The 11,018-nt window shown below is 35.1% G+C and overlaps 1 protein-coding gene across 48 annotated transcripts in view; it reads right to left on the bottom strand.

The window, feature by feature from the left end:
• Window positions 1-11,018, bottom strand: part of PTPRD (protein tyrosine phosphatase receptor type D) — a 2,239,943-nt gene that overhangs the window by 188,092 nt on the left and 2,040,833 nt on the right. For all 48 annotated transcript variants that reach the window (XM_045470157.1, XM_045470168.1, XM_045470171.1 and 45 more), the window contains 2 exons: window positions 9,890-10,159; window positions 6,377-6,958 (listed from right to left, as the gene is read on the bottom strand). In XM_045470157.1, coding sequence (XP_045326113.1) covers window positions 6,377-6,958; window positions 9,890-10,159 — 852 coding nt within the window. The remainder of the gene's footprint in view (window positions 1-6,376; window positions 6,959-9,889; window positions 10,160-11,018) is intronic.

The following is an 11,018-nucleotide window of genomic DNA, read 5'->3' on the forward strand; positions in this document are numbered from 1 at the left end:
CTCTCTCTCTCTCTCTCTCTCTCTCTCTCTCTCTCTCTCTCTCTCTCTCTCTCCCGAGTCCTGGTTTCGGAGACCAGGTGGGGGCCTGGGGCTGATGGGAGAGTGTCTGGCCCACCTGAAGGAGTTGGTAGTATTCAGCACCAGGAGATTGATGCTTTTGCTGTTTTGTGCACTTGTGGGTCCAGTCTCTTTCTCTCAGAGAGAGAGAGAGAGAGAGAGAGAGAGAAGGAAACATTAAAATGCTTGTTGAAATGTTTGCAAACATTTGTAATGTTTGTTGTAATGTACAATGTAATGTATATTTCCCTCACCAATTGACTAAACAAGATTTTATAGGAAACTCTTGAGATTCTGAAAAACTCTTAGGAAAATAAAAAGATCCTACCCAGAAACTTAAGTGCAATTATGCTACATGAAAAGGGGGGGGGGTGTGATAATACTGACCATAAACCAAATATAGAATTTAGATGTGGAAAGAGGAAATGGAGGTAGAACTTAAATTTTTCCTTAAAATTATATTTAAGAAATCATTGTATTCTGTAAAAGTGGTGTCAACATTTTAATTTTCTTCTTGATTACTTAATGTCCATAAGGAAATACAAATATGAATTATCAGTTCCCTAAAATAAGATTAGAACCCCATTAATAAATGCAAAGGATTTTAGTAGTACCACTATGATGCTTCATTTTAAATATCAGATAACAACTCAAAGAGAATGGAGAATGAATAAGAAATGAAGGACAAATCTCTATGTCATCTGAAATGCTGATCATATTAGGAAATATGGAAATTTAGGAAATATCTCTAAAAAGAAAAGGGTTAAGCATGTATTGAAAGGCTAAACAACAATTTCACTTCACAAACAATTTCATATCACAAACATGAAATATCACAGAGACTGGAAAACCTATCATTGCTAAAATACCTAGTATTTTAATAAGGTACACATTTTAAAAAGTATCTAGCATTTTAATAAATTATAACAACAATAAAAGCAGCTGCCAGGATTATAGTGGTGGTAAAACAAAACAAACTTTAAAACAAAGAGTCTGGGGGCGCCTGGGTGGCTCAGTCAGTTGAGCGGCGGACTTCGGCTCAGGTCATGATCTAACGGTCCGTGAGTTTGAGCCCCGCGTCAGGCTCTGTGCTGACAGCGCAGAGCCTGGAGCCTGTTTCAGATTCTGTGCCTTCCTCTCTCTGACCCTCCCCTGTTCATGCTCTGTCTCTCCCTGTCTCAAAAATAAATAAAATGTTAAAAAAAAAAATAAAAAAAAAACAGAGTCTGATTTGTAATTGCTAAAAATATATCATTGATAAAATAAGTATTTAATACACAAACACCTGCACAAATCTTATCAATTGTCATTAAACATCAATAATAAAAAGTAAAATTTTATTATAATTGTATTTACGGCAAGAGCTCCTGGACTCCTTTTAGCTCCTTTGCTGAAACTCTTTTAAGAAAGCATTTAAATTGGGCTCATAACTTCAGCAATTGGAAATCAGTCTTTTTCTAGTTTGCTTATTCAGGCCTGTTAACATATATTAATGACATGATTTACTAAGTTCTGGAAACCTAAAACATAATGTCTCTAAATGTCATAGTTTTTTAATAACATTTTTACAATGCCTAGAATTTGGAGTAGAATTTGCTTCTTGAAAAAGTTTAAAGTTGTGACTACTCAGTATTTATTTAGTAAATATACGTAATTCTTCTCCTTCGAAAGACCTCTACTATTAAGATATACACATATAAATCAGTAGACTTTTCCCAAGAATCAATTAAATGCACAGAAAAATCAGAGGTCAGATGTGTTTTCTAAAAAAAGAAAAAGACATTAAGATTTAACAGATTTAGAAAGCCTACAAGTAGCATGAACATCAGGCAACATTTTGGTGTATTAGGTTTGAGATATAATTTACTACATTCTCTATCACGGTTTTATTTGCACTTCTTTTATGTAGTATAATTACTGTTCGTTCTTGTTATAATTACCTATACAAGAAAACTATATAAAAAGTCATCTTTCCAAAATGTGTATTCTAATAGTGGAAATCTATCACAACATAAATTCTTCCCTAGACAATGGCCATATACTGCATTCTCCATATTTTCAAGGTTAAATAGTGGCAAGTGACTGTAATGTAAGGAGTTAAAGCTATGAAAAAATTGGAAGATTAATCGGTGTTTCCAGAAAATAATTATTTTAAGCAAAATATTTTCATATTTAAAACCATCTAAAGATTACTTAATATTATCAACTATATGAATATCACTATTAAGGGGAAATATTATTAACTATAAAATAGATTATATTTTGATTTTCTATATTATCAGAAATACATAAATTTATACCAATCCTCTGTTTATATCAATATGTGTAACAATAATCTTAGATGCGATCAAAAGTGATAGATAACTTTCCTCTTAAACTCAGTTTGTTACTAAACACTGTTTCTTCAGAGTCTGATTTTAAACAAAAATAGGATTATTAGTGCCAGGGAATTAAAGATAAGGAAATATAACAAGCATCTTTCAGATATAGTAGACATAGAAGTTTATATATTTGTACATATGAAATTAAAATATACTTGAGGGATTCATACATATAAATCAGTAAATTTTCACAGGTTTGGGAAAGATAAAATTGCAGTGAAAATAATATCCTTAAGTTTTATATAACCTCTCTAAAATAATATTTCATAATGATTTTATGTTTTTGCCCATCTATGATCCTAAGAAATAGCTAGTCAGCAAGAAAAAAAGGAGCAGCTCAGCATTAATTATATTAGAACTAACATCACTGTATTTGGCAGGTGTCCACCAACATCAAATGGCCTTTGTTAATTAAACCTAAGGAACAGATCAAATCATTGTGCTATTTTGGAAGGTTTTCTTAGTCTATTGATCTTGGCAGGCACTAGTCATTATGTCATTACATATCTTCTCAATCAATAGGTATGAAAAGTACAACTATTACACAAAGTTCTTGGAAATCACGTAAAAATAGTTAGACATTGGGAACGACTATTCTAATGCATCTGTAACCCATTCATCCAGAGTTCAGAGTCCCTGGATCACAGTAACTCATGTTATATTATGTCCCTTAGGGACATAGAAAACCAAAATATGGTCTATTTAAACATCAGTCTAGATATTTCAGAAAATTGTGACCAAAGTCATTATTGTCTGTCTTCTCTGTGTTCTGAATATAAGGATTCTCATGATTCCCAAGGATTCTGATGTTTTGGTTGAAATTTAGTTTCAGGAACTATTTGGTATCTTAGATAGCTAAATCTTCCTCATATCAGAAAAAAAAAGTTATAAAACATTATAGATTTCTGCTTAATTTTGTAGTTAGAAAATTTAGAACCAAATTTAGTGATCAAGTATAATAACCTGTGAAAGGAAGTATTCCTTTCATTACTTTCAGATAAGTTTATTTTTTTAACATCTAAATATTTTTTTTACATCTAAATATTTTTACATATAAATAGTTTTGCACTGGATAATCTAATATTCACCTCAAGTATTTCAGAAGTAAATTACATATAATTCTTAAATAAAGACAGGAGTAAGTGAATATATGTTTCCCGCCTCTATTTATTTACTGAGCACGTGGTTGGCACACACATCTAGCAGGCACTAAAACTATCAAAAAAAAACAAATTATTATTTTAAAAGTAATAATGCCTTAAAGTAGCTAGGGTGCCTGGATTTAAATTCTGCTTCTCCCCCCAAAAAATAAAAAATAGTAATAAACTCTGCTTTCCCACTTACCAACCTTAGGACCCCAAAACAAGTTCCTAAATCTTCGTCAATTCTCAATTCACTTATTGGCAAGTGGGATAATTCCACATCTACCTAATTGGGTAGTAAAATTGATACATTAAGAGTACATAGAAAAGTGCCTGGCATATGTTCACTGTTTTCATTATGAGGATGATTATATATTATTTATTAAGTTATATAATGTTTCTATCCATTACCTAATCTATACCCCTGTTAAGGGTTGAAGCGTATCCCCCCAAAATTCATATGTTGAATTTCTATCCCTCAGAATGTGACCTTATTTGGAAATAAGATTGTTGCAGATGTAATTGTTTAAGGTGAGGTCACTAGGTTGAGCCCTAACCCATATGACAAGAATCCTTACAAAGGGGAAATCTGGACACAGAGACACATACACAGGGAGAACTTGATGTGACAATGCTGGCAGAGATCAGGTTTATGCCTCTACAAGGCAAGGAGCAGCCAAGATTGCTAGCAAAGCACCAGAAGCTAGGAGAGAGACCTGGAAGCCCCCTCGCAGCTCTCAGAAAGAACCAATTCTATGGACATCTTGATCTCAGACTTTTAGCCTCCAGAACGGAGAGACAGTAAATTCCTGTTGTTTAAGCGACCCAGTCCGTGGTATTTCATTACAGCAGCCCTAGACCAAATACAACCTCTAAACTCCATATGGTGGTTATTATTTTATTTTCTAAAGTTTATTTACTTATTTTGAAAGACAGAGGATGAGCACACAAGGAGGGAAGGGGCAGAGAGAGGGAGACAGAGAGAATCCCAAGCAGGCTCCGTGCTGTCAGGGTAGATAGAGCCTGGTGCAGGGCTCAAATGCACAACTGTGACACCCTGACCTGAGCCGAAATCAAGAGTGGGATGCTTAGCTGACTGAGCCACGTAGGTGCCCCAGGTCATTATTATTTTAGATAAGAAAATACGTTCAGAGAAATGAAGTAACTTGTCCCAGGGTATAGAGCTAAAACTGACAGACTGGCATTCAAACTCTGGTTACATTACTCCAAGACCAGAGATTTTTTTTTAAATATCACCATTGAAAAATCAGAAAAATTAAAGGTGATGCATGGGTATATGTTCTTGTGTATTTTATCTCTAAATGGCCATGGAGCTGCTAAAATAGTGCAGTAAAAAATAATCTCGTAACAGCTGACCAGCTTTAGTTAACAAAAAGAACAAGAATCACAGATTTCTACATATTCCAATGAGAGGAAAAATAAGGTGGAAAAAATAATCTAGTGTTTTTCTGTTTTCTACATATTCCAATGAGAGGAGAAATAATGTGGAAAAAATAATCTAGTGTTTTTCTGTATATTAATATAGTAAATAAATACAAAAGAACTGCAAGAGCCAAGTAGGGAAGACATATGAATGTTTTTAGGTATAACTGTGATAAAGCGTATTATTTTAGTTATCTTTCATATTATTAAAGAAAATAATAAATCTATGAACAAACCTGTGAGAACCAAATAACAGAATAAAAATAAAACAAAGCCAGGCAGGCTATAAATATGTTCTGACATCTCTAGTAGCCAGGGAAAATAGGTAAACACATTGAGTCATATGATTCATAAAGCATAAAACATGAAGACAACTCAGTGGTTAAACATAGGTTTATCTAGTTTTGACACCTGAAAAAAAAATCATTTCCAAGATTACCAATGAGTTACACCTACAGATTATAGCTACTATCTCCAAAAATATAGTTTCTATGTAGAGTCTCGGAACAAACCAATGGCATGCTGCCAAAACACTCGGACACAAGTTATAAGGCATCAGCTCAATAAGAAGCCAAATTAATAGCTCTCAGATGGTCAAGAATAAACTTTAGAAGACAGCTGTTATGTCATATTCCCAAGCCAAGGCAAAACTGATCACTTTGAATCAAAGACCAGAGAGGTTTAATATCTGCTTATGAAAATAAAACCACTGAAAGGGCCGAGTGTTTCTCCACAAAATAGTTTGATGTCTACTCTAATGCCCAATAAAATGAGTCAATGAGGCCCCAAAGTTTGATCTCAGATCTTGATAACTGTCTTTCTCTATCTATGAAGGCATACAAAGAAAAAAAAAAAAAAACCTTAGGAGATTATTTTTAGTGGGTAGCTTCCTTTCTTATATTCATAAGACATTTAAATGTCCAAGGCCCCCTGGCAAATGATTTTATTTTTAACCTTATCTTGAGCCATCCCATCTTTCACAAGTTAAATAATTTTGTAAAAGTATTCCATCAGAGTCACTACTATAAAGCACCACAGTCCTGTTTCCAAAATGCTGCATGGAGGATGCATTCATCTATCTCACGCAGAAAAATCTTCAAGCCGTTTAGGTACAAATTATAAAAAAAGAAAATAAAAATATGCTAAATGCATCCCTCTACTTAAACTTTATTTAGTCTTTCAGGTGTCCATGCCTGTTTCTTTCCAGATGCCTTATATTAACCTCTCATTTAGAAACTCTAAGTCTCAAAAATTAAAATTCACATTCACTTTGTTCTTTCTCTGTTCACCATTCACATATCTTGGCACCAACTCCTCCCCTCCTTCCCTACTCCCCATCCAAACCAGACTTACCTCCTGTCTGAGTGATGACTTGTATGTCACTTGAAAGAGGACCATCTCCAATTGAGGTAAAAGCCAGAACTTTGACAGAATATGTTTTCTGGGGCACTAAGTTGCCAATAGTAGTGATTTGGCTGTCAGCTACATTATGCTTCATCCAGTTGTTGACATGCTGTGTGGGATCCATTGTATAATAAACTCTGTATCCTTGGATCTGTCCATTTGGCTCCTCAGGCTCCTTCCACTGTACCAAAATGGTGGTTGAACTCAACATCCGCGCCTGGACATCCCGTGGGGCACTGGATGGTGCTTGTTCTGAGGTCTGTGTTAGCACAGGCTCACTGGGAGGTCCCCGCCCAATGTTATTAACAGCAACAACCCTGAATTCATAATCCGAGTAGGGACTTAGTCCAGCGACACTGTAGCGTGTGGTCGCCACCCCATCAATTTCTTTGTAAGGTTCCTCAGAATTTTTAGGTTTATGCTGAATGATGTAGTAAGAGACAGGCTCAGGGTTCCCGGAGTCCCACGTCAATGTGATGCTTGTGGCTGTGCTCTCGGTCACTACGGGCGTTCCTGGAGGTTTGGGTAAGGCTTAGGGGGAGAAAAAGGGACAGTAAGTATCCATCATATCTAAGGTGTTAAAAAGATCTATAAACTCTACTACTGGAATGACAGAATTATGTATCTACTGAAGAATAAATTAAAACAAAAGATAGTTTTCTACATGTGTAGGACAGATGCATAGGGGACAAATTTTCTAGAAGCACATTACAGCACTGTATTTTGGGGCTTGTATCCACGTCCATCACTTATTAGCTATGTGATCCTGGATGCACTGCATAGCCTCTTCTTTGCTTTAGTTTTCTCATGTGAGAAATAGGAAAAACTGTATCACTGAACTTGTATGGTACAGTTGGTGAACTGTTTCATGGGTTTGCTGGAAAGACTAATGAGCTACTCCAGTAATGCTCTTAGAATGTATCCAGCACCCTCAAAAAACATTAGTTGCAATTATTACTATTATTATAACCATGACCTTGGCCAACTAGCCGCTTGCTTCAAGAAATAAATGATATAACTAAATACCAACATTGAAAAGAACACAATTTGGAATATATTGAAATGGCATTAAATTGTTATGGAAGAATAATATCCATTTTGTTTTCCAGTTGTAAGGCATAGATTATTATTTTTTTACATATAGTAATATAACCTAACCAAGAGTTTTAAGAAAGAATAGTAAATTTAAATTGATTAATTTCAAATTCAGTTTTTTTAGTTAATATTTGAAAATGCTTAACTAAATTACAGTACATTCACAAATAACTTTTTAAAGTAGTTTTGGTCATAATATGTATTCTATACTCAATACCAATAATATCTGAAATTATAGCTACCTGGCAAATATTCACAATTAAATCCATCTTTTAGAGCTCCAATTCTTGACATTTAGCAGAAGAACCTCACTCAAAATGCTACTGATTAACAATACAAACCATCCACACTGGTGACCTCATACTTAAGCATATCACTCTGGAGAATGATTTTGAAAGGTATTTTTAGTAGGGGAGAAAGGACAATCCCATTAGCTAACATTTTGGAAAAAGCTTAGGATATAACACTCAGATGATTAGCCTTTTAGTACCCTTTTCCCTTGTCAACATAAAGGCAAAAAGTACAATACTCAAGTACAATGGCAGCTTTTTAAGAGTAGTAAACTTGTACTTGAATATTGCTCTATCCTCAATACCTAAGCCCAGCAGTGTTAAGCAAATGAATGCCTAACTGAATGAATGAGTCAGTCACTATCTTCCAGTTGCTCTTTTTGTTTTGATTTGCTTTTTGCCTTCAAGATTTACCCTTATGTTTATTTACTTTTGAGGTGTGGAGGGTAAGGAATGGCAAGAGTCAGGAAAACAAAGATAAGAAATTGAACAAGAATTTCGTTTATGTGACTCCTGATTTTAAATTCTTGAAGGTCTTCACTAAACCTTCAAATATTTAAAGCTGAAATAGTTATTATAGGAGAGGTGATTCAATGTTTGCATTTTACTCTAAGAACTCTAGCATGATAATATTTGGCCAAGGGATTTTACTGAAAATAATAAAAAGATATTTGTTTAAATATTCTGGATGGGAATTTTTCAAAAGAGTAGATGATCCAAATTTTCCCTAGATGTCTTTCTGAATTATTCAGGCAAGTGAAAATATTGCTAATTAAAACTGTGTTTACTGATACTTAGACATTAGTTTTTCTGTCACATTTACTGTACAGTATAGGTTTTGTGTCTATAATGTATGGAGAAGTGTGAGTATGCTTAGTACAGTTAAGGATAGGCAATACAGTGCCACTATTTTTAAATGACTAAATGTTGACACTGATGTGTATCTTTGTTCTCATGGCATTATTGCTTTAATACAGCATATATTTGATATATATTCTTGGTGAGGGTATGACACCAATTATAACATATGCATTACTTTTTTTAGGATCATACTTCCTGGAAAGCAAAGACAATTTGTGTTCATTTTTGCAATAGCTCCAGACTTCTGCAAGAACCCAGGCATCTTCAGTCTTCCCTTTTTCGCAAAAGTGTTGTAGAATTCTACAAACACTGATAAAACCGATTAGTGGCTCACACACTTACTTCTGTTTTCTTTGTTTCAAAAATATTTGTGGAATATAGAACTTTAGTTATATTTAGTGCACTCATTTAAAGAAAATAACATTTCTTGAGCACTTCATGCACAGAAGGTAAGAGATAAATTTAAAATAGAATATAATGCCACTTACATTTTGATTTTTGTGATAAGAACCATCAAAAATTTAAAACATCTATTATTAGACCACATTGATTTAACTATTTATCTTTCTTTTTCTTTTGTCTGCGTGGATTTGAGCATTTATTAATACATCTTTGGCTTTTTCTATCATGTCACTCTTGAAATTTTTTTTTCATGTTTATTTTTGAGAGACAGAGAGAGACAGAGAATGAGCAGGGGAGGAACAGAGAGAGAGGGAGACACAGAATCTGAAGCAGGCTCCAGGCTCGGAGCTGTCAGCACAGAGCCCGGCATGGGGCTCGAACCCACAAACCATGAGATCATGACCTGAGCCGAAGTCAGTTGCTTAACCAACTGAGCCACCCAGGCGCCCCATCTATCATGTCACTCTTACCAGGATTCTGGATTAATATGAAACCTGTATGCATCAGTTCTATCAAAATGGTTGACTGCATTTAACATTCCTCATTCTGCCTGGCTAGTGCATGGGCCCAGCCTATTGTTAAATATTTTGATGACTATCATTACTTAGGCTGTCAATCCTTTTAATGGAGAATCTGCCTACCTAGCTAGACATGTGTATCCTATATGGTACCATAGATATGATTAGACTTTGGCATCTGAAATACTGAATGATGAATTGATTCCTTTTAGAATTCCAAGGATAGACTTTGTGAAGACATTAGTCAGGTGAGTTGAGTATACCCAGACCCTCAAAGCAAGAACCACTGAGCATACCTTTGACAGTGATCTGTGCTATTGCTTCAATGACACCTAGTGTTGACATGGCAACACAGGTGTAGTTTGCTGACTGTCTTACATCATTCAGTTCCAGTACATTTCTTCCTATTGGCATATCATCTTCAGGTGTCAGATCTTCTGCCCCCAACATCCACTTCACATAAGGCATTGGTGACCCCACGGCCACACAGGTGATATTAACACTTCCACCTGGCATGATTTCATGATTAGTAGGTGGGATAGAGAATCTTGGTGGGACACGGCGAACTGGAACAAAACACAGGGAAGATGATAAAACATACAAGGCAAGGTAAAGTGGCTTGTTAGACATATGACATGCACTGTACAAACACAATTAAACAATTGAAACATATTGTGGATTTTCCAAAAACAAAATAAATAAAAACTGTGGATAATACAAACCATACAAGTATGGTATGTGTATACACAGAAAAAAATTTAGTGTAGTCATTGATATCTTAGACACATTCATACAAAAGTTGATTCAGACCTACAAAGGGCCCCACAAAAAAAAAAAAAAAACTATCTACAAACTAACAATACACAAACATCATGCATAAGATAAACACAAAAACATATACATGCATGCATACAGCAAAGATTCTATGCATGCATGTATATGCAGAAAAGGGGGCAGGAAGGTCACCAGCAGGTTTAAGTTGAATATCAAAACCAACTTCAGTGCTGTGCACTTCCAGTTGATGTGAATGTATGTGTGGGACCACACTGTCACATCCCAGCCCTGGAAAACATTGTCTAGAGTACATGGAAAGTGCAACTTATTTGCTTTTAGACTCAGAGTAGATGCAGCCTCAAGACCTCACACTAACACTGGAACAGACACAGAAATATATACATATAATAATTTACACTCACAGAAGAAGAAACAAAGCCAATGCCAGTAGAGATACTGGATTGGATCATGCAAGGCATGCACAAAATGAAGTTTCAAGGCCCGTGCTTAGAACAATGGGAGAATGGCTAAAATCCAAGACGACAATGACAACAGAAGAAATAACAGGGTAACGGCACTAAACATAAAGGGAGGAGCTAGAGGACAGTGATGGAAACAGGGACTTAAGGGATCATAAGTTTCGAAGTAGGA

Source organism: Leopardus geoffroyi, chromosome D4 (assembly GCF_018350155.1).
Source record: "Leopardus geoffroyi isolate Oge1 chromosome D4, O.geoffroyi_Oge1_pat1.0, whole genome shotgun sequence".
Classification (NCBI taxonomy): Eukaryota; Metazoa; Chordata; class Mammalia; order Carnivora; family Felidae; genus Leopardus; species Leopardus geoffroyi.